Raw genomic sequence first — 24,980 nt, 5'->3', positions numbered from 1 at the left:
TAAATGGAGGTGGAAGAATGCTGCAATGCTCTAATTCAGACTCAGCTACTGCTGCTGGAGCCAGCCACCAGCAAGCTGGCAGAGAAAGGGAACTCCACCATCCCCCTCTTCTTCCTCCCAAGGACTTCGCTGTCCTTCACAGTGAAGGACAGATTTCTACATCTCAGTCCTCAAACTGTACGTGGCATACTTTGTATTAGGATGATACATTCTCAGTATAATTAGCCACCTCTGTTCTGTATTTTAAAAATGTCCTGTTCTTGTTTTGAACTACTTGATGGCACAAAATGAAAGATGGACCCTTGAGATTTCCCTGTCTGCCATGCCAGTATCCCATTATTTTAATATAAGATTATCAATAAGCTTGAATTGCAAGTTTGGGTTTTACGGGTTCTTCACATGATTTGAAGTAAAGGGGAAAAAAAGAGTGGCTCCAAACACTCAAAATTTCTTAATACTCAAGAGTATTAAGAAACAGAGGAACGTCTGGCAGAAACTCTTTATTTCTCATTTTCAAAGAATCTTAGGAGACCAAAATCAGATGGAATATTAATTTGTGACTTAGACTTCTAATTTTTCCAGTTCTCCGAGACATTCAGCCTCTTCTTTGCTGAGAAGCCCAAAGTCTACAGTCCATTCCTCAGAGGGTAGCCCTGACCTCCCACTGAAAAAAGTCTCTGCACTGTGAATCAAACATGTGATCAACTCCTTCATCCTCCAAACTCAAAGCCAGACACTAATACAATTCCAGTAAGCAGAGAAGAAGGAAAGAAACAAGGAAAAAAAAAAAAAAGGGAAGTAGGTGGACTAAATGGACAACAACATACATGGAGCAAGCTGGTGATGCTATGACATTCAGTGACTCCTCTTGAACTGAACGTAAGCATGTTTGTGCAGCAAATATTCAATGCAGGCTAGTAGTTTTGCTGGCATAGGGAAACAGCTCAGTTGCATGTAACTGGAATCTCAGAACATCAATACGTCTCTCTAAACAAATGCAGAGTAGCAAGATGTACAGAGAACAATTTCCAATTACTAAATTTCATTTGCGTACGACCACCTGCTGATAAAATCTGGAAGTCTCAAAACTAAGAAAACCTCCTTGACCCTAATGGTCAATGAGCATTTTGTCTACAAGTGTAATTGCTGGGCTTTCATTAACTTATTAATGTAATGCAATCAACAGTCATGAAGGAAAAACAGAAATGAACAGAAAAACCTTGCTGTGTTGGTACACTTCTAACAGCTCTCTCATGCAGACACACAGCTTTGATTTGTGACTCCACAAACTGAACACAGTTGCTGCTAGCAGGTGAACAAAAGCATTAATGAGAAATGGGAACTTGAGAGAGCATAAAATAGAGCTGTCTTCTCCCAGCTGCTACAGAGATCAGAGCTTAAGAAATCAGAGGAATAGTTAAAAGAAAACCACTGACCATATGAAACAAACAAACAAACTCCCACAGTTGCCACGCTACAGAATTACAAAATATTTTATTAGTTCTAAAATTGATTTCATCAATCCGACCCACAGAGACAGAGCTTTAAAGTTCTCCACAAAAATATTCAATCTATGGGGTTTTTGATAGATCTTGATAGGACCTCCTGTACATCCACTACAGGAAGAAACGTTCTCCCTACACCCTAATCATATAAATAGATATGACAAAATGACATGAGCTTATGAGGATTCAAAGGAAGTTCTGTACATTTTTTGTAGAAAATAAGAACAAATAATAGAAGAAACCAAGACTTTTGAGGGAAAAAATGGTTGAAATCTTCACACTTCTATGCGTAAAACACTTCCAGCTGAGATAAGGAAGTCTCCCTTATGTGTTGAAACCATTAAATCAACACTTTAATGATGATAGTCAATGACCAAATACACTGACTGCTATACACACTACTTGTCTGATTGGGTAAAAGCAGACCCCACACTTAACAGCTGTAAACATCTTGTACTGGAGCAGATTAAAATCCATGTTTTCAATAGAACTATATGTGCTGCCATGAGCAACTTGTCAGAAAAGGAGATCCCAAGCAAAATGTGAGTTATATCTGAAACATTCTTTTTTAACTAATAGCAGCTGTATATCATGTTGGTAACTTATAAAAACATTTTTTGTTTACCCAGTAATTTTTAACTGACATTTAAATGTTTACAATTTAATGAAAATTATAGTTTCTTAGATTCATTTTCTCTAACTGTAATTTTGAAACAAATCTCCCATGTCTAAAGAATTGTTGCTAGGTTTGATCTTGCAAGTTCTATGCATGTTGAAAATCCACACAATGTTGAAGTAAGCTATGCAGTCTGGGACACAGCTGCACACTTAGATTCACATATATCTAAACAACTTTGCCCTGAGTTGTTGCCTTATTTCTTTAAGAAAGATGAGAAAAAACTACTTGCAAAATCAGCATTCTAAGCATGCTTAGAAACTCAACAAGTGCCTTGAGCAATTAAAATTGTCACAACAGTTAACGTACAGTATTGTCAAGCATGTGCAATCTGTATGCATCTAGTTTGTTATTTGTGCAAAAATATGCAACCTTTTCTGCCTCAATGTGCAAATCCACACTGTCTTCAGTGAGGGGTCTGTTGTAGCCAGTTAGGGGCAGAACTGGCCTATATTCTCCCTCTTGGTATTTAAAAGAGGGGGAGAAATATTAACTAGCATCTGTTAAAAGGCACAACTGCAAAATGTTTTAGTAGAAAAATAAACATTTTAAGTTATTGGCAGATAACATTAGTGCAATTATTTTGACTGCCTTACTTTCTTTCACACAGTAGATTAAAAAATACATTGTCACTTGTGAAAAGAACCTAAGACACTTCAGAAACAGTCATGTAGCTGCCAAATAAAGGGAACTGAAGAGGAGCAGGTTCTGTGACATGATATAACCACAGTACTTACTTAATGTAGTTCTCCATAATTAGTGCCGTTTAACGCTCCAGAAACACAAAATTTAATGCTTTTAAACTAATTACTGTCCTTCTCATATAAAAATATACCACTTACAGAATTTTCAAAAGGCTGACTATCAGCTGACTAGTAAGAGAACGTTTTCATATTCAGCTATATACTGATGACATCTGGATCAACTTCTTTCTTTGAAGAACCATTTTTGGTAGTCTGAATTGGAACATGGTCGTAATACTGGTGCTGGATTACCATTGTAGGAATTTGACTCTGCTTGTAAGCACTTCTGAGTTTGCATATGAAACAAAGTACCATCCTACAAAAGAGAGAAATAATTTTTGAATTTCAAGTCTTAAAAATTAAAAACATATCACTTTACTTCAACAAAATATTCGTAGTAAAATATCACGCATATCCTTTTCATGGGTTATGCAGCAAAACCAAAATGCTTACCTTGAGAAATGTCAAAAATCCTAACTTTTAAACTTATTTTGTGTCCTGACACTTAAGTTTGTAAAGGATATGCTTTCTCAGCTCACTTTCATTCCCTTTTGTTTCTACATCACAATACAGGCAGAGAAAACCAAAGTAAAATACATGCGTTACTTAAATTCAACAACTTAGTCTGCATGTAGCAAGCAAATTTAGTTATGGTTAGTTAGTTGCCTGTTTCGGATATATTTTTGGCAAAAAAAATTGCCATTTCTTTACAGGTTATATTTGTAGTGGAAAAAGCAAAAAATTCTAAGTGTGCCTCTTGCCTTCAAATCTCTGTGCAGTCAGCTGGATTTGCTTAAGGATAGCACAGCCGCCTAAAAGGCACAAGGCCTAACCACCCTGTGCACTCATGTTCCCAAAGAACATTATGTAAGGCCTCAGGCTTTCCTGTTACAGGAGTCTCCAAAATCGTTTTATCTCCAGTTCACATAGCTCACTGAAATCTAGAAGCACTGTCAACCAAAATACTGAGCTGCAATAAGGTGATGTAACCAACTGTGGAGAACAGGTGCTTCAAGAGCCTTTCTTAGGCCCAGGTGACATCCGCGCGCCTAACTATTTTCAAAACCCCTGATGGCCACCGCTCTGCTTGAGTGTAAGCTTGAGTTCTTTGAAAGTCTGCTCTTCAGTCCTCAGGAACGTTGCACTAATGGCACCTTGCTCCGTAGCTTCCAAGGGCCAGTGGTGTGTGCTTGCTCATGGGTTTGCTTGCAGGCTTAGCTGGTGAATGACTTTCTGGTTTCCATTTATGATAATTCACGTTTCTGAGTGGACTAATCAATATCTGCCTCACTTGCTTTTGATGCGGTGCCAGGCTGCTGGGAAAGCTGTTCAAATCTCTGATAATGCTACATCCCTGCCACTTGTTTAAGGACTGCTCTTCTAGTGTCTGACACTTTTCAACACGAAGCAGGAGAGATGCAGTACTGATACCTGGCCTATCACTTGCCTTGTAACATGGGGACCAATGATTTGGATTTAATGCAGCATAATAAGAGGAATCAGTGCAGAGCAGTAGATTCAAGTCACACAGAGGAACAACATGGTCATGAGAAAGAAAGAGGATTTAGTATCTGAAACTTAAGGAATTACTTTAAATGTGAATGGCTAGGAAAGCTGTGGAGCCAAATGTATTCCAAAACTGTGTTTTCTCAGTTATTTTTATGAAGTGACTGAAGTTCATCTAAAATTTGTCATCTTAGGAATTAATATATATGAACTTGGAAAATTTCATGAAGTCAGTGTTAAAAATGAAATACCATCGATAAAGCCAACATCTTAAATAGTCTTCCTCAATGAGCTTCAGTCTGGACTAGATTCAGTGAGGAGACAGTAATTTTCATGTTTTTCGTTAGAATTTACTCTGTCTCCTATCACCAGTGGAAGTATCCAGGCAAGAATTTGTCAGCTGTGTAGTCTGTAGAATTTAGATGCATTATGTAGAAACATTATGTAAATATACATTTTTGATATATTATGTGACCTTTTCCCTTAGCTGAATAATAACATCCCAGAAGCTGACCAAGGCCATCATTTTTCATGCAATTTATTTTCTCTGAGGCATTCAGGAACTCCTTCAGAGATTAAAACCTACTAACACAAGGTTTTCTAAGATGATGTTATGTTTTTTTAATACACTCCATACTTCTCAGCATTTCTTCTTCTTTGTAATAGGCATTTAAGTTGAAGAAGGATGGGATGTGTCCCATGGAGGGGCAGGAGTAGAGCAGAAGGTATCTTTTGATGGAGCATCAAATTACATAACTGCATTATGTAGCAGAAAAATCTAGAGAGGACTTCTGATGCTCATGGGGAGATAGTTGGCAGAGGAGAAGCAGCAGCTTCTTAAAAACAAGGAAGACTTTAAAGCAATGGTGGTGATAATGTAAATTATCAAGGATATATGGGGGTAAAAATACTGAGAAATAAAAGTTAACGAAAGGAGAGCAGAGGTTGGCTATCTCTAAGACTGGATAGAGAAGGGGAATGGAAATTCCCTTGAAACTACAGATGGGTGCTTTTCTTCCTCTTGCCCTTCTGTTCAGAAGGAATGTGCTTCAACTGCATGTTGCTGCTACCCTGTTCTATGTTTACATATTAAAAGCCAAGATAGAGAGTCATGCCTATCTAAACAAAATCCCAGTCCAAATGTAGGAGTATTTGTGGCCAGAATGTGAAGGTGGTAAGATGGAATTTTTTTGTTTTCTTTTTTCACCCTATCCCTTCCCCCCCAAAAAAAGTCAGCAGTTTTTCCTCCCACGTCTTCCCCCAAAGAAAACAAACCCAAAGTGTACCAAACAGGCACTCCTACCTCTCTGAAAGCAAACTTCTGGTTTTCAGGAACATGGTGAATATTTTCTTGACACAAATTCATTGTCAAATACTCAGTCCCTGCAATAACTGCTGCACAGGCTTCAGGCTGTCGAGTATTGTAGCGTATTTCATTATGGGATGTGTACTCAAAAAACTACAAATGCAAGAGAAGAAACAGAGGGCAACAGAGTAATTTCATATGTACACAAGAAAGTACTTATAGGAAAGAGATCCTAAGATACTGAAGTTCAACATATTAAAGTGGGTATTATGGAGAGAAAATCTTCCAAATATATTCAAGGAGCCTTAACTGCTGCTATTTGCTTATTATTTTACAGAAAATCAATCTCACCACAGCACTGATTTACTCTGGTAGAACTTAAGAGTGTATCAAAATGCTGAATAAATGCACTGGAAAACAGATGTTCCAACATTAAAGAACCTACCACATTTGGCTGCAATATTCTACTTTCACACTTCAGACCACTTTTAAAAAAGAGGACAGAAACAAGTTTGTAGCCTGATGTTATAACTTTTTAATTCAGCTGTCACAAAGCAATGTTTCTTTTAATTAAAAAGCTTCTCAATGAATAGTGCAAATGCAATTTGGTCAAGGTTCACATTCAGTTACAAAACAACTCAGGATGCACGGTGATGAGCATTTTACTCATGACATTTTAAGACATTATTCAGAACAAATCAGCTACAGCTGCTTTTAAACATGAGCAGAACTCTATTAAAGACAATTTATGGGCTTTGCTTGTTGTGCAATATTCTATAGAGATGTTCTGAGCATGCCCTAAACCATTGTTTTCTGCAGCAATTATGGTTGAAGCCTTCCTTAATTTTTTATTTGATTTTTATCATGGACAATTGCCAAATCTTGGACTTCATTAAAGAGAATAGCAGAATATGAGAGCTGTTTGTATTTAGCATGCTTATAAATAATTTAGACAACTATAGTGCACGGATGTGTGTTTAGAACAGATTTAGATTATGCTCAGTGGGGTAGACAAGAGTTTTATGTACCTCAGAAAATGGCTTGTTACCAATAGTATAGCTGCATTAGTGGAAAGCAATAAAAGGAGGAGGGAGAGAAAGAATCCTCTTTTGTTGTTTCACTCCTGAACAAAGTGATTGTAAAACAGTGTGAAGGGCACGATACAGATTCAGAAACTTAGTATATACTTGTGCTTACCAGGAAACCATTCTTAACAACCACTAGCTAATTAGCCTTGAAAGATAAACTAAAAATGGACTTTTAATGTAAGTAGGGCTGCATGATTAGCAAGTCTGCAAGCACATAGTTCCAGGTACCAGAGATCTGATCTAAGCTAAACTGCTGGTAGCCTTTTCATGAATGAAACCTCTCGGGGAATTTCTCTGCCAAAGTAGCAGTTGCAGCTGTACATAAGCAAATGCTGCCCACTGCTTGCAGAGCTTCACGGCTGTTTTCAAGGGCAGTGATGTAAATGATCCCCCTGAATTAACACTATCACCATCATTCAATCATAGGAAGTAGCAAATGAAAGTGATTTGAAAAAGCAACTTAAGCTTGAAATCTACCTCCTGACATAGCATTCAAGAGACTTTGATTTCCCCTAGAAACATATTGCTAGGACTACTCTTATGATGTAAACTACCTTACAAAGTTTGCTTTATGCTAGAAATGTCTCATCATCAACAAAAGTAAAACGTGGTGACATTGGCCCAGTATTTTACTTTCTGCTCCAACAAGCTGGTGCTCCCTATCCTTTAAGCCTTAGTTCATGAATTTTGTATTTGAGGATGAAGATCTTGCTTCTTCAGGCACCACAATAATCTGTGGGGTACTCATTTTAAAACTATGACTTGTGAATAAAGAAAAAGCTTCACAGCTGTTTGTTGTGTCTGGATGGATGCTGCAGGTCAGCATGCTTTCTGCTGTTGCTTTTACAAGGTCCCATTAAGAACTCTCCTCTGTAGTGGATTTATAAAGTATAGCAACACTTAGTAACATTTTGCTCTGAGTATCAGCCAAAGCCTGCAAGCTGCTCATGGTAGCAGATATATTAAAAGTGGATGGAGCAGCTACTAGATCAGAGCACTTCTTACTACTGAGATCTTTCCTCAATAGCCTCTCAAGGACTTCTATCAGATTTTGGTGGAGAAGAGCTAATAAAATGGATAATTTCTGGGTAACATTAAGGACTGAGGCTATGTTATTAGCAGACTCGCATCTCCCTGTCCAATGATTACACAGTCTCTGTCCTTCACCATCCTCATAGTGAGGAATTTATTCCTCATATCTAATCTAAACCTTCAGTTTTTAATTTAAAACTGTTACCTCTTGTCACTAGGTCTCACTTGATGAAGCCTTTTACGCAATGCCTGCCATTTCTGGGATTTCTAGGGGACATACCGTGGCTACATAAGGGTATGGTGGTGCAAGGATGGTGGCTGCCTCACCAGACTCCGGAACACAGTCTCAGCCCTCTTTATGCCTGGCTACCTACTGCTTGTCTGTGCACTGGCAAACACTTGCACGTGACAGGCACTTTCTGAGCAAACAAACCAGCAGTGATGTTCCCAAGTGTGATCCCCTCCTTCACAGAAAGCCAGGGACTTTATTAAGCTTTTTATTTGCCTCTATCCATTTGCCTTAAATGGGAATAGCAGGGGAATACTTTCAGGCACAGTAGGCTGCTTAATGGTCACCAATCTTCTTCCCATGTCAGGCAGGCTTCCTACAGCATGCACTTGTCCTTCTGTCCTGCTTCCCAGCCATACCAAGAAGGGCAATGGGCTTTACTGGTCTTGAATTTCAAAGCTCTCCACTCTCATCTACCCAGACAGACACTTGGACTAAACATCAGTAGCCTGAGGTTCAAGCACTTCAGAAATATATTCTGCATTTTTTGCCTCATATCTTCAACTTCTTGCTATAATGAACACACTCATTTTTAACCACTCACAGTTAGCTTTCTTACTACTTACTCAAAAACAATTCAAAAGGACCAGCAGGAACCCTATCCCTAAGGACATGTCATTGTGCAACTGGATTCAGGAAAAAAGAGCAACAAATTACCATGGATTTCAGATAGATTTCGGAGTGATTTTACTTTCTGAGAGATAACATTGGAGCAGAAACTGGACTTCATAAATAATCAAGAGCAGAGAGCTCTCTTCTCTCGCTACAGTGCACATAGATACTCAGAGGTCACTGGAGCTGGAGAACTGCTTCCAGTGAAGAGAGCTTTACTAGTTGACCCTTACATAAACTGTCACCTGCCACCATCATATCATGCCTACGGATGGCTGCACTGGGGTGTAAGACACATATGGTTGACCAAGTTAACATTCACTAGTGTTAAATTGTACCAAGACGTTTCTGGAGAATAACTTTCCTGAACTTTTCTTTCTCTGGAGAATAAACTTCACCCCTATACACCATGAGATAAAGTATGAATGTGCACCAGTGAGTACTGCCCAAGGAAGAAAGTGGTTAATTGTGGAACAAACACTGCAATTGGAGGAAGGAATAAGGAGAAGACTAGGGGAGAAAAGATGGGAGCTAGATGGGAAAAGGAAAGGCACTTGACAAGGAGCAAAACATGACCTAGTATGAGGACTAACTGCTGGGAGAAACTGAGGGGACAGACAGAGCAAGGAAGTCAGAGAAAGACTGGGAGCTAGCCAGTGTGAAACAGAAAGCACTAAAGCACTGAGTGGAGAAGCCAGAGCCAAGACACAGGGCATACAGAAGGAAACTGAAGTGAAGCTTTCTTACGAGCTAAAGCTGCACAGGGTAAAGATTGGAGTGACAAGAGCAGACTGGAGGAGAACAAGCAGAAGGGTTTAGGATTGGGATGGCAGATCCACTTCCAAGGATGAGACAGAAGATACCCATTGTCAGTAAGTATCTGCAAAACTCTGCAGTGGAGTGCCCTGCTCTCCTAAGTTTGCTATGACTGGAAGATGACCTGTCTTGCTTTCATCAGTTCCATCAGGTTAAAGTGGTGGATGTACGTGTGGAAGATTTGAGCATGGCAAAGGAATTCACATGACCAAGAGCAGCCTGTTGTCTTTTAAGAATGACCATCTGTAGGTGTGGGAAGTCAGGAAATGAAGAGAAGTATTCTGTAAGCAAGAAAAAGGAAGCGTAAATTCAGGAATCCTGACTTCCATTTCCCATCTCAACTGTGCATATAATTCTTGCTTTACTTTAGCTTCCTTCTGTTCCCACACCCATAGTTCTTCCTGCTACCCACTTTTTGCTACAGAACTGCTGCTTTCACCACTACTCATGACCCTCATTTGCCTGCTAGGTTAAGTCTTCCTATACATTTCCACTAAATGAGTCTCCAGAGATCCTGCTTCTTTCACCCTCACTCTTCAGAGCTCCTAACTGTCATACGTGCCCTGCCTGCCACTTACTATTCTACCTCTGTCCCAGATTTCTTCTGCCCTCTCTCACCTTGGTCCTCTTTCCCAAGCTCCAGTCAGTCCTTCCACAACTTTTTCCCAATTTCACTAATACTGTTGTTTTATCCTTCCTTCTGCAGACTTTCCAATTCTTGTATCATCTCTTATTTTCTTTTGGGTTTACACTGGGGACAACAGGTTTACACTGTTGTCAGGTACATTCCTCTTTCCTCCTGCTCCCTGAATGCCAGCAGAGGGAGCAGTAATTGCACAACTTAAGAGCATCACATCACTGCTCTCAGTCTGCTGCCTGCATCACAGGAATTTTGATGCACTGCACTAGTGCATCAGCAGATATGTGAGAGCATCAAAAAATCCAGTTATGTGATATCTTCACAGAGAATTCACAGTTCATCTTTAAGTGCTTCATAAGCAACTCTAAAAATGTCACCACATAAGGCGGCTTTTCTTACGAATTGTACTACTTTTTTGCTTTTACCTTCTACTCTATGTCTTTACTTATTTTCTCGGAGGGTGAGGAGGGAGAATGGAAGGGGTAAAACTAAAATCAACCTTTTGTTCAAAGAAATACAAAAAGACTCAACTCCTCTCTTTTCCGTTATGCTTAATGCAAGAAAATAAACTATAAATGACTTTACATGTGAGGAGGTAATCCCATAAATTTAGACAGTTCTCAGTCTAGAAAAGCAATAAACACCTCCTGATAAGAGAGTGGCTTAACTAGGTTTCATTTTCTATGTAGATGTAGAGACACATGCTCAACTTGGGCACAGAGCTGAACTGAGGTAGTAAGATGGGTTGGTGTGATGCATCTTTGAATACTTGATCCACATCTGTCACTACTGATATACTTTTGGCTTTTATAATACACAATTCTCTTCAGGTTCTTCCCTTCATCTTTAAGTCTAGGACAGAAACTTTATGAAAGTTAAAACAAACTACAGAAATAAACAATATTAAATAGTAAAGCAATAAATGTGCTGTCAAAAACAGTCTTCAGCTTGGATCTGAAACCCTGCTCTCAGACTGTTATTCATTTTAAAATGCAATTCACACTACTAACTTCCCCCTTAAGAGATTTATTTTTCAGCACTCAAGTTTTTTTCATTTTTTTAAAGCAGAGTTCAGAAAGAAAGCTGATAAAATGTTTGTGCGGCATAACCCTGGTCCTTTCCCATACTTATTTTTCCATTCTGAGACAAATGTTTGGATTAATTTCCTAAAAGCACAATTAAGCTGCTCAAACTATCACATTGTTACGTAGGCACTTGCTAAAAGAAAGTACAAGGGCTGCTCTGAAAGTAAGGCCTCCTGTTTTTTTTTTTTATGTTGCCTCATGACGACAGAGGCAGAAGTTGGTGGTATGGCAGTAAAGGTTGAACTTTCCCATTAATATCTCATTACATTTTGTTGCCCTGTGACAGATGTGTTACTGTGCTCTTTTTATCTATTGTAGTTTCCACAGAAATAAATAGGAGGCATTACCTTTGGAGTGACCTATGTACATATATCACCACCCCTCCCTTTAGAGGCATGCTAGATAGTCTAATTTGGGTTTGAAGCAAAAAAGCCAACAAGCACATCATATGCCACACATCAAACGCTAAACCCCAGTTTTAGAAGATGACTACTCAAAGCCATGAATAACAGCCACTGTAGATTGGCATTTGGTGCTCCATGACACTTTTACTGTGGCTTAATGTGGAAAGCTTTATGGGAATCTCTGTCATACAGTTTCCGTCTGTATGTAAAAAAATATTAGGAAGTATTTTCAGCTTACCAAAAACAAGAAAACAAAAACTAAAGAATTAGGAAGGATCTGTGCTCACAAGATTTTATAGCGTTAGCCCAGGAAGATGCTTCTGCAGATCAGAGTGTTGGAGACAGTGCTGTTCTGAACCTCGTGTGCAGTTAGATAAGAACAAATAGGACAAAGACACATGCAGGCAAAATTAGGTGAGGTTTCCAATGTCACTGAGAGCTTTGGCAATGTGGACTCTACAGAGAGCCGGCATGCCCAAGACCATTTGCAGACGAGTGAACATTGGCCTATAAAGCCATATAGCTTCACTACTGCCCTATTAACCCCTGCTAATGAGCTCTGTGTAGTGGCATGATTAAGAGATTCATGAATTTCCTGGTCTTAGTAGATACATCTTGATAACTATGAAAATCTGACCTCAGGATACATCAAAATTAATAGCAGCCAGAGGGAGAATCAAAATTAGATCTAAGATAATCTCTCTATGGCAGTATATTCTCTCAGCCCTACTGCAATGTTTTTTACCATACTTTTCATGTCAAAACCACAGCATTAGTCAAAATGAACATAAAAACAATGAACCTTACCTGATTTTGTCCCATGCCATGACATGGGTATAGTATGACCCTGTGTCCAGTTATTTCGTGTTCATTTGGAGGATTATAATCAAAGCAGAAGTTGGCCATTCCTCTGTTCTTCAGCTAATCAAAACAAAAGAATATGTTAAAGTAAGGAAAACACATCACAGTCACTCTACCACTGCTAGGCTGTGAGGTTTATAACCCAGAGCTGTTTCCCGAGAATTGGAATGGATCAAATCGATCACCTCTTTCAGACTAAAGTGAAATAAAACTGAGAGGACTGTCTTGACGTGGTCACTGAACCAGTCAGACACAAAGGCTTCCCCATGAAGGACACAATGTTCCAGGGTGTTTGCAAGTGAAGTAGGCAGGGGCCACCTCCTATCATGTTGAACTTGAGCAAGCCTGCAACTCAGGCAGAAGTCTGACATGTCTTTCATTTCCATTCCTGCAGGGTCTACCTCTTCAATCTTCTAACGAAAAGAAGGTTACATAGTTTTTTCAGTTTTTCAAATAAGAGATGTAAAAAGAATTTGTTCTCAAAAGAACTTCGCTACCCTCTTGAGGTTGAACAGGCAGTCAGATTTTAAGAACAGAAATCATAAAAACAGGTTAAGATTTGTCTTTTGAAAGAGACACTAGATATTACATTAAATGTTCTTTACTACTAGAGCTGATCTTTGACACAATAGATGTGTAATTTTTAGATATGTTAAAATACTAAGCTAGCTGATTTCAGAAAATCAGGCTAATTAGCAAGGACTTGCATTTAAGTATTCAGGAGTCAAAGGTAACTGAAATTAAGTGGAACAATGCCATAACAATTACTGAATCCTAGTATTACCCACTTAACCAAATTTAAAAACACATGGAGCAAAACAAGTTCTGTAAACACGCGTTCAACCTGAATGCCCCCATTACTGGGTGTAATTATATCAGAGACAAGAAAAGAACAAGCAGCAAATCTCAGAAGAGTTACTTCTGTAGGGTGCAATTTTGCTTCTCTTCACCAATAGCCATAATTATATCCTCAGTTCTCAGTGCAGAGAAAAAACAGACAGAATTGAAAAGCGAAAGGTTAAAACCAGCTAAACCCCTCAAGATTCAAACTCACCAAAGAACAAACCACAGAAATAAGAAAATTAAATACTTGCGCTCCACACGTGTTTTATTTTCCCTAACATCTCCTTTTATTGCTACCTGATGTCTGTCTTCCTCTGCTTTGTGCCCACTTCTGCTGTCAGGCAGCCACTTCTCATCACACGTCATGCTTTGGATGGGAACACACTAAGGATCGAGGGGAACCATAGTGCTACTATGGTTCCATGGCCTGGGGCTTCTCACAGGGCTGTGGCTATCATGCTTGATAGAGCAGTTCCAAAGTACACTACCACAAGCTGAGTAGCACCTCTGAGGTGACACACACATATAAGTGGGAGAGGAGGGAAATGGGGACAGCATGGGACAGGGGGCTCTAGGGTGATGGGCTGGAGACTCTTCCTCCCTCTCCCACCCTCTGCAGGGAGGTGTGCCATGAAGTGAATGTTACAGACAGAGAAAGAAGCAGGAGGCTGCAGCAGGCTAGACAGCCCTGCACTGAACAATCTTTATCCCCCCTGCACGCCCTTCCCCCTAGTCTTCCACCTGTCTTGGCAAAGCTATTAACAGGGGTACATTTGCCAAATTTATACATTTAAGACGGAAGGCCTTGTGTTTTAATTTCTCTTTAAACACATTACTGCTATGTATTTGGTGTAACTTTTTCATTAAAGGATATAGCAATATCCAAATTTGGCACATTTCAAAATTCATTCTTATTTTTAGCATGCACGTGCACCAGAAGTGAAATAAATCCTCTGGCCATTCTTTCTACTGACAGTGCTCCTTGGCTTAAAAGGAATATACAACTACTGCACTCCTAAGCTGTCAAAAGAAGATGGTTTATTTATCTTTATAACACTGAGGAAGAAGTACAGTTAAAACAAACAAAACAAAAACAGGGAAGAAAACACTTTTATAGATGATTTTCAACACACACCACAAGACAAGGCAATAATCTTCTGATGTTTTTATGATGTTTATATTCTGTGATAAAAAGTCAGTCATACTCACTTAAAAATTAGAATCGTTACCTCTAAAATTACAAATCAGCTTCTGTTGTTGTCAGTGGCTGTCCTCAGGATCAGAGGGTTTCTCATTAGTATTTTTAGCAGTGTATGACTTTGCTTGACAGTCTACTGACACTGGGAGGAAGATGATCGTAGCAAAGGACTTATCCTTGGTGCCCTTCCAGACAACTCAACGCCTTCACTATCACTCCAAGTGTTTGCCCTTCACTGTCATTCCCTGGCATTTGCTCTAGCAAGTGCCTTTTGTGGCTTATAATTTTAAATATCCTATTTTAAAATGCCATGCACCATCAGAACTATTCCAACAAGGCACAAGAATACTCTCCTATCCTTACACAATGCCCAACTACAGCAAACAAAATAGAAATGGTATAAAAAGTGTAGTAACTTAAGCTCTGCTTCAGATGTTTAAAACTCAGTCTGTATTCCTACAATGCTACTCCACATTCTTTCTCATTTTCTTTTTTTTTCAGGCATAAAAACTTGTGTACTGTGCAGCCATATTCCTACACATACACTGTCAATAATTCAGCTTGGTTCTTTTTAGGTTGTTTTATCAGACATGGATAGATGTTCTTTTATACACTTTATCAGGAAGCCTAATAGATGTTTAAGATATAGGGAAATAGTAAATAGTAAGCAGATAAGTGACCTGATCTGACACAAAGGTCTGAAAACAATTAGATTTTCAAATCTGATCATACCACCATTTATGCTAAGAAAAATCAGTCATCTGTTCCAAGGCAGAAAAAGTCAGTTTGTGAAAGTAATATTTTTCTCCCGTTAAAGAGAATATACAGTCTAAGTTCCTTTTACATACAATAGTTCTATCAAAATAAGAATCATCCATTATTTGTTAGAGCTATTTTTGTTCTAATATCCACTGTAAGCAAGTCATGCAATAAGAACAACATTTTCTCCTTGACTTACCTTAATTCTTTTGCAGAATGCTGCATTAGAGAAACAGAAGCAAAAGAAATGTTGATCACCTGCCCATTAAAATACATAGTTCAGTTCTAAGAAATTATGCTCATGCAGTATTACTGGCTATGCCTTTTTTTCCACTTTTATTTCCTAGTGAAACATTGCAGGTTTACTCTATAGTGACATTTAGTTATCATTCTGTTTGGAAGCTGAGGCACGTCATAAACAGCAACTATTGAGATGTTCAGCTCAGACTTCTACCTTTCAGTGCTTGGAGAAATCTAATCTGTTGTTTACTAATATCTGGACACTTATATGTAATTACAGCAATGCAACTGGCATTTTATAAATAATTCTTTACATTTTTCTTTTAAAGATTTATATGTTTCATATAATTGTAAGCCTTGCACCAACAATGGATTTTTTACATTAAAACTTCATAGTATTAGTTGATAATCACAGCCAGTGGAGCGCAGCCAACCTCTCTTTTCATCCACAGTATAGAAAAAAAATCTTCTTTGTTCCTTTGCTGTAACATGGATATTGATGCATGGATATTGATGCATTAGTAGTATGGGTTAGTATCCTGGACAAAGTAAGGCATGAAATTGTAACAAGCCAACAGCTTCACTGTATTGACCAAACATAATCTTTTACCTCAAAGGCAATCCCAGCAGTCACAGAGAACAATTTTACTGAGTGCTTGCTATTTTCAAATCATCTTTTTTAAAGGACAAAAGAACAAAGTGAACAATATTGTCAGATCTCTGTTAACTCTTTAACTGCAACTCTGAAAGAAGTACACAATACCAGAATACTGATGACTGAGACCCTCTGAATGAATCAATGACGTGATACTGTTGTTGCAATTCAGCTGCTCACCCCAAGAAACCTAGAACTGCACTGTTCCAGCCCTGGTGCTTATATAGAAAATTCTGACTTAAGTTAAAAAAGAAAAAATGAACAAGGAGAAGTAATATTGATGGTACCCCTTCTGAAAGTATGACTGTTCAGAATACTGACTGAAATCTGCACTGTGGTATTCAATAATTATTACTGCTAAATTCTTTTGGAATAAAGTGTACTCATATTACTCACAGGCATCTTATAATAATGCAATCATGGCTCGAGCAAAAATACTCAAAAATCTGTATGTTTAAATAAAGTTCTAGGTAGCTAACATTTTCTGACAACCAATCTCAGCAGATATGGTAAATACTTATTTAGGTATCAAGAAAAAAAATGATAGCATAAGGGTCTAATTGTCAGAGCATGGCACTGAGTTTCACTCAACAATTCTTGCATATATTTCAGTATCTGGTGGCTGACCTGTGGGTAATCTTAGAAAGATTTTCAATTTCAGCATAAAGATTTGCAGAGGATAAATAAATCCCCATATCCCTTTGCAGTCTTTTTGAACAATTAATAACCTCACACTAGGCAGAGCTATTAACAAAGCCAACACATTTAAACAGTCTTTTTGTGAACCAAAAAAGCACTATGCAAATAACACAGGAGTAAAGAATACGATCATGATCAGTGATTTAGTGAAGTTAACAGATGGGGCTCAATATCCACAAATCAGTTGAATCAGTCGGTGTCATTTTTGCACTATCACTTTCCTTGAGCGTAACTGTACTTTAATCACATGTTAAATTCTTCCTGCCAGAAAACGTATTCTCATTATGCTCACAAGTAGATGGCAGCATTTAAGAACTTTTTTTAGAGAAATATATAGAGCACACCTAAATTACACCATTGATACCTCCAGCAGCTTTGAATAAGAATTATTTTTTCCAGGCATTTTCAAATCTTTTCTTGAAGATGACAAAGCAGTTAATCTCAAAAAGACCTGCACCAATCTCTTCTCAAGACCAGTAGAATGTTATCACTACCACTAGTCCAAATTTTCTTTTGGCTGCTGAAGGGTGAAGGCAAAGGGAAGGATAAGGCTACTGAAATGCTTCTGGAAGATAAGTTTTGTAATACCTTATTGCTTTTAGTGTCTTTGGCCTTATCAGTTAACAATCCAGCACAAAACAACGCAACATGAACTAATGCTGTCTCTTTGAGGTGCTGGATAATGCTGGATACTACCTCTCATGTCAGTGATTGCACAGAGATACCAATTCAAGTGCAAGTTTAAAGACAAACAGAGGAGGGTGGCTGCTCTTTCAGAGGTTCTTCAGGGCTTTGCTGCACTACTTCTAATCAGTGCTTACTCAGAGGAAAATGTAACACTTCTGTATTAGGAACTTTCTTGTTCAACAAGTAACAAAGAGAAGATTGTGGGTAGACATACTTCCTATGTGTTTTTTATGCCCTCAAAGATGAGTCTTAATATTTTTCTCCTCCAAAAAAAGAACAGCATAGAGTGAGTAACTGAAGTGCAAATGACAGTAAACCAAGACTGTTGTGACACTGGCTGGGTGTGATGAATTGGTATTGGAATGCAGCTCAGCTAGATTTGCAGAGTGATTGAGCTACAACCAAAGTATTTAAAAGTCAACATGGCATTTAAAATCAAAAAGGTATTTCATATATCTTTATCAGGCAGAAAGGTACAGCCTTGTTCTCCTGACATGATAAGCAGCAGGCATATGCCATTTTTTCAGAGGAAGCAGGTATTTGTTTCATCATCTCCAACTTTCCAAATGAGATTACAGTAACATGACATACACAAAAGCTATAGTTCATATTTATTTTTAAGCTGCAAATAGTGTTGAAAATTGTTGTCTGTTGTCTGTTAAGAAATGAAAAGAGGATTCATACTGTGCCAGTGAGAATTGCTTATGAACCAACAATGTTCAAAAGTGTCCTCCAGATTAAAAATTAGCATATTGGTTTTGACACAGAGAATTCAGTATTATCTGGGAGCACATAGTATAAGCATTCCTTCTTGTCATCAAGGCATCAATTTTAATCATATAGAAAAATGCAGATACACATTTAAAAAACACACTGTTTCTATTTTCAAGTTGACATCTAAAAAAAAATCAGAAAACTTCAGTGGCTTCTTTTTTTATTAGTCAAGTTTTAAAGAAATTAGAAGATCATCCTTTGCTTGCCTTAACACTTGCAAGATGTCACTTGGAAGGTGCAGCTCATGGCAACATTACCTGTTCTCACAACCCGTCACAAGATTTCTTCAGTATCTCTGTGTATAAAGATTCTGATAGATAACACATTTTGAAGTTTACCGATTCTATCTTAAGTTCTATCAAAAACCCATGCTGTCGTTGGCATAAAAATACCATTGGAGTGAGCTAAAAGGAGCGCTCAGGAAACTGCAAGGAGACCCCCTTTGCAGCAACCACATACCATGCCAAAGAAGCCTGGTCTGTCCTCAGGTACATGAAGCTCTGGATACACATTCTCCAAGAACCACTTGAAGTCCTTACATTTCAGTTTCTCTCGAAGGAGTCTCCTCTCTGTCACATCTCCATATGGTTCCTAAAAAATAAATAAATAAACAAAAATAAAGATTAAAAACACAGAACAGATGCTCTCTTTTAAATTATCTGTTTACACTATTAGGAACCATATGCTCAAGTGATTAGTAGGACTTTTAACCAGGAAAAATTCCCATGTTTGAGCACTGGACTTGATTTTATTAGCTTTACATTCATTATCATTGACCAAAAAAAAAAAAAAAAAAAAAAAAAAAAGATTGGAATGGTGCACATAACATTTTAAAATATTTTAAAAGACTGAGAAAATTCCAGGAAATCCTCATGTATTCCTGAATACAATTTGCTGGACTAAGAAAGTGTAGTGGAAAATTTACTTCTTCCAGCTAGATAACTGAAAATCTCAAAAGCAGAGAATGAATCTTGAGAATTTATAATTGTTCCACCATCCATTTGCAAATTACTTATAAATGATGCTTTTTTTTTTTTCCATTTAACTGATGAAATTTGTGAAATCTGCCAAGGTTTCCTTAGACCTTCACTGTTTTGGGGCTGGGGAGTATGAAATCTTAAATTGCCAGAGAAAAACTTTCAGTGCAGACCTTTTCCTGCCTACAAATAGGAGCGTAGTTTACATCTTTTCATGTCTGTCTTCAAAATCTATCTTTATATTGACTGGGGACGTCAGACACTCAGGCATGATGTACTGCTCACACTCCCCAGACTCTTGCAGGTCACCTGACACACTCTTTATCACTCCAAAAATATATTTGCTTTTCTCAAAACTGGAAATATAACTGAAAACACAAAATGGATGTAAAACAGAGGCGAAGATGCCTGCTTGAATAAACAAACAGCATGACACATTAGCTCCAAGGTTGAACATTAATCTCAAAGCGAAACCTTACGGACCAAATTCTGCAGCCTTAGCATCAATCATTTTTCCATTATGCTGTGGAACTGAACAGTTGGGTTAGATGAAGTAAAAGTTTCTAAACTCAGCTGCCGAAGCCAGTGATGCACAGAATATTATGGAAACCACAAGGCATTGGCAGCAGCCTTGATACATGCAAAAAAACAAAAAACAAACAAACAAAAAACAAAGGCAAAAGACTCAGCTTAAATCCACTGTGCTACAAGCAAGCCAATATGCAAAGCTTATGTTACTAGCATTACAGGCATCAGCCACCTTGGACTTTACAAGAAAATCTGCAGCATGTATTGCTGTGTCCTCTTTGCATAAAACACAAGCAGAATCATGCCAGTGTTGCCTGTGAACTCACAATGTCTCCGGATACTCAAAACCATACTTCTCTCAATGTCAGACTCCAACAATAAAACCTAAATGGATTTTATGATGTTAAAGTAACACAATTATTACTAAAATATGGACTATAATAACCTAATTGCCTAGTTTAAACCAAAGTAACACAATACTAATGCTAACAATATTCAGTTCTTTGAAAAACATGGTGATTTGAGGAGTATTTTTTTTCCACAAGCATTTCTAATGGGATATGGGACATTTGCACACACTAGGAACTTACTGTCTAGTCTCTCAGTTCTGGTCAAGTGTAGTGAGAGGTGGATGTTCAGCAGCCTACGCTGCACAGCATGCTACTGCTCTCCAGTCTACAGGCCCCTCCATATAAATTTAACCAAACTACCAATTTGCCACACTTCTTTACTGCTCTGACCTATGCAAATTTCACAGTAGGTATCTTCTGAACTATTTTGCTAACAAATGATCTTATATTTTCTTCCGCATTAAAACTGTGAAAACAAATAAAAACTGACACTTCAAACATTCGAATAGGAACATTTTCATCCCAGATTCTCATCATTTTGGTCTTTTCAATACCAATTTTTAATTTTTTGTTTGTTTAAATTGAACACTCTGCAGCAGTAAATTAAACGTGGAAAATGTAAATTTGTCTTACAGGAATGCAAACTTTTACAATTATCAAAAGATGCGTGATCTTGCTAAAGATTATTAGCAAGGTGGTCACATAAAAATCTACTGTCCATTGAAATGTGTTGACTAAAATTCATTTACTGTGTTTCTGCTGTGTAATTTTTGAATTGATAGAATACTGTGTCACCTGTTTCTTGGAAGCATACTCTTTGGGCTAAAAGTTCCTCCTTACTTGAGTTATCACGCTTAACTTCATTCTTTAATTTATTCATCTATTCACAAGTTTAGCCTTCTCCTCAACTTACAGAATTTCTGATTTTCCAAAGAATTTAAAGTCTACATACACACTTATTTTCTGTTTGGGAAAATGTTTCAGAAGAAGTAAGAAAGAAATCTTTCACATTAAACATTAGTTAAATTAACAGCTAATTCATTGAACACAAATTCAACTCTAAGAACAAGGGACTCAACTTACCAAGCGAGCGTGTGGGTTTCGATGGTAATAAAGTTCTTTATATTCATCCATCCACACTTCAGCTGCACGTACGCTGTTTGCAAGAGCTTTAGATCGTGAGTAGGGAGCTTGTTTGGGGAAAACGTGGCCTACATGCGAGCAAGGGTGGATTTCAAGACTTCCTCCACACTGCCATATCTGAACAAAGAATTTCCATTATACATTGTTAATTTCAGTCTTTGCAAGCAGAAGGATACACATCTTTGCAAGGATAATACTTTCCTCAAGAATAACACAGTATAAGTCATGCATACAATAATTTTGCTTCTCATCTGGTGAATAAAACAATAAAAATAAGAAATGGTCTACAGTACTAATGAAGGTCTAAATGTTGTCTACAAGTCAAGTTACATAAGCAAGAGACATCTTTCTAGGCAAAATTATCATACAAATAGCCTTCTCAGAAAGAAATTTGATATTTATCAGGAAGTGAATCTTGCTTTGCCTGTATTCTTTTGGCAAGCTGACTTGACAAAGCTTGTAAAACCACTGCTTGTGCTTCCATTTCTACACTCACCATTTCAGAATACAGGTATGGGTGCTCAGTTATGAAATGTGACTAATCTTTAATAGGAGATCAGAAAAAAGAACCCAAGATTCAACACATAAAAAAGTAAACAAAGAAATTCCGTAACTGACCCTCAGTGTCCAACCGATATTAAAGGGAAAAAAAATTCTTCCATTTAAATCAGCGTTTCTACTTGCTGTTGAGGAAAGTACTTGAGCTTGCACATGGAGCTGTGCCCTCATCCTCAGGCCTTTCCAACCTAGGCCAGAAAATGGATGTCTGTGGAGTGAAGCCCCCAGGTGAGCACCCAGCAGGGGATGAGTCACAGCACACGCAGTTCTGTAATTACACTCCTCTACCCGAAAACCCTGGCCACTATGGCTTAACAGACCTTTTACAGTCCATCCCCACCACTCATTCCAATCCCAGCCTTGCTGTAATGAAAGCAGAGTGCAGCCCAGCCATTTAACACTGTGCATGAGCATGATACTGCAGGCTCTCTGATTTAGAAGGGTGCCAGAAACAAGGCTACTGAAATTTAGTCAGGTAGGATGAAAGGGAAGACACACTGCAATTGAACAATCTTGAGGCTATCACCAGTTGCTCTGACAGATTTTCTGAAGAAGCTTTTTTCAAGCTGGAAATCCAGGCAATTAATTCTCCTCGCTTACTTAACCATCCACACGTAGGTGGCTGCTCATTTTTCCTGAGTAAGGAGGATGGAGCCTGATGATCCTTGAAGTCCTTTCCAACCCAAGCCATTTTATGATTCTATGATGAGGGAAATTGGCTAAGATATGTTTAAGGAATGGAGAGGTTTGCTGGCTTTCTTTTGAACAGGAACATGATTAAAGGAGTTATGTAAGAAATCTACCATTCCATACTGACTTCTTAAACAACCTGCATTTTTTCAAACATAAGCCATGCTACAGCCATTTCAAAGGCCACTATGAAACCAACCATCGGCTCTCATTATAGGGTTTCCCTTAGAGAGATTTCTGTTCCAAACAATAGCTAACTTAAGTTATAACTTCCATATCCAATATTGTATTTTTTAAAGTTGAAATTTATCAGGCAAATATTGTCAACAAATATTAAGGTCCACTAAATTTACTGAAACCTATCCATTCCCATTTTTGTTATATTCCTTAGATGCATTTTTCATTGATGATTAGTGTTTTGATCAGTTTGTGTTCAACAAGAAAATACGAGCAATGGACCATAAAGACTACTGAAGTAAAAATGTAGTATTAAGAAAGATGCACTTTCTTGTACAGTTCCTTGATAAAGTCTGATTTAAATGGAATAAAAGAAGCTGACTACATTTATTAAATTGCTGCCAAAAAGAAAATTCCACAGCATCTGAATTTTCAGTAACTACAGCTCTGAATTACTCTAAGAAAATAACTGTAGGTTGCTAGGCAGTGCCAATTAAATTCTGCTTCCCTCATTAAAAAGGTTTAAAATTTCTTGTCTTCCCATTACAAGAACTAGGTGTGTTTTAGCTACCCAATTCTTCAAAAGACTTATTTAATTATTTTGAAAGAAAACATATTTCAACTTCTATATAAAATGAAGAGCTATAAAATAAAGCAAGGAATTCAACAGAGACACCAAATTCGATCATTATATGTTAAATAAATGTCCCTGGGGAAGTTTCTCCCCCTCCACCTCCTGTAACAGAGAAGCACATCAGATTTTATTTATATTTTGCCTCCCCATGTGCATGCAAATATGATTCTTTACTAGGTCTGGCAGCTCTCATAATAAGAGAAGCTTTTCTTTTTTCCTATCTCACAAAGAAAACGAGGTGACATTGGTTTTACTTTCACTTTCATCTTGATGCACACAGGCTATAAACATTTTTTTCTTTGCTTAACAGGAATGAATGCTTGCTTTAGAAAAGCTACAATAGCCATACAGCTATCCCTGTCCCTGCCAGGCTCCAGACAAGTGACCCAACTGCTGGGTCAACAAACGCCAAATAGGAAAAGCAAGTTGGCAGTCAAGAAATTAGTTTCCTGTATGAACTGCAGTCTCCATGGTGGTGTTTTAGGACTCTCTGGAAAGGAAAAAGGAAAAAATGCTACTCTCTAAACAAAGATAAGGGGACACAATCTGTTCCTAAAGCCACTCAGGCTATACATGCTGCGGGAGAAATTTCCACATCAGGACAGGAAGAATCAGTGCAGAAAGATTAGAGAAGAACCCAGAATATCAGAGGCATAGCAGCCAGGACTAACAGACAAGGAAATTTCAAGGAAAAGAGAAGAATTAGCAGTAAGTAATTTTGCCTTTTTGAATAAGTGTATTTTTCCTCTTGCTGCAATGGTGAGATAAAGGATAGGCTGTAGATGTATCAAACAGCAGCCCCCAGGAGCAAACTTACAATGCAGTGCCAACAGCAGGAAAACACTGCAACCAGCACATGTACAGGAGACAGAAGATGAGAGGGCATTGCTTTGCATCCCTTAGGAAGGAGACTTTCAATGCCCATTATGTCCATGAAGTGAAATTTTATCTAGCCAAATGGCATTAAGCAATCCCAAATCAAGGCACATTGACTCAATTCTGCATTCAGCACACACCCTCAATCTCTCTTAGTCATAATGCTTTCAGCCAAAGCTTTGTCCTCGTTGCACCTCTCAAAACCACAGAAAATTTCTTCAGTTTAGAATAAACAAATAGGAGGCAAAGGAGGCTTGAGAATGTTGTCTCAAGCTGAGGCTGTGTTTTCAGAGGCAAGAAAAATGAATTAATTCACAGTGGGCTTCAGTATTCCTGACCCCAATTTTTATGTCTGGCAGGTTCAGAAACCACAGAGACGAGAATTAGCACTGATTTATCCCTCTTGACCTTCTTCAGAAATGTGGGCAGCAGGAAGAACACACTAAAATGCTTTCCTAGTGCTCTGCTCCCTTCCACAAAATGCCTCACTGCAGGAGGCACAAACATAGAAGCAAAGCACATTGTCTGCAGTTTTGCTCCAAACGCCCAGATCCTTTTGGCAATCTGCACTGGTGAAATGAGTGTGCCCAGGTACATTTATTGGCCTGTGGAGCAGCTGCTATTACTCA

The 24,980-nt window shown here is 38.1% G+C and overlaps 1 protein-coding gene across 3 annotated transcripts in view; it reads right to left on the bottom strand.

Annotated features, from left to right (window-relative positions):
- Positions 1–1,475: 1,475 nt before the first annotated feature.
- The window catches only part of GALNT12 (polypeptide N-acetylgalactosaminyltransferase 12), a 44,535-nt gene continuing 21,030 nt past the window's right edge, over positions 1,476–24,980 (bottom strand). Inside the window, exons 6-10 of one of the 3 annotated variants that reach the window (XM_085220590.1) lie at positions 21,357–21,533; positions 18,878–19,009; positions 12,510–12,623; positions 5,734–5,889; positions 1,476–3,240 (exon numbers count right to left, since the gene is read on the bottom strand). In XM_085220590.1, coding sequence (XP_085076716.1) covers positions 3,103–3,240; positions 5,734–5,889; positions 12,510–12,623; positions 18,878–19,009; positions 21,357–21,533 — 717 coding nt within the window. In that variant the 3' untranslated portion in view covers positions 1,476–3,102. Of the gene's footprint in view, positions 3,241–5,733; positions 5,890–9,697; positions 9,855–12,509; positions 12,624–15,562; positions 15,622–18,877; positions 19,010–21,356; positions 21,534–24,980 lie in introns of those variants that run through there. The other 2 variants (XR_014882381.1, XM_085220591.1) reach the window with 2 other exon arrangements.

Source organism: Meleagris gallopavo, chromosome 3, assembly GCF_905368555.1.
Source record: "Meleagris gallopavo chromosome 3, MGAL_WU_HG_1.1, whole genome shotgun sequence".
Lineage (NCBI taxonomy): Eukaryota > Metazoa > Chordata > Aves > Galliformes > Phasianidae > Meleagris > Meleagris gallopavo.
The sequence above is the reverse complement of the archived record's forward strand: the minus strand, read 5'-3'. Positions and strand labels throughout refer to the sequence as shown.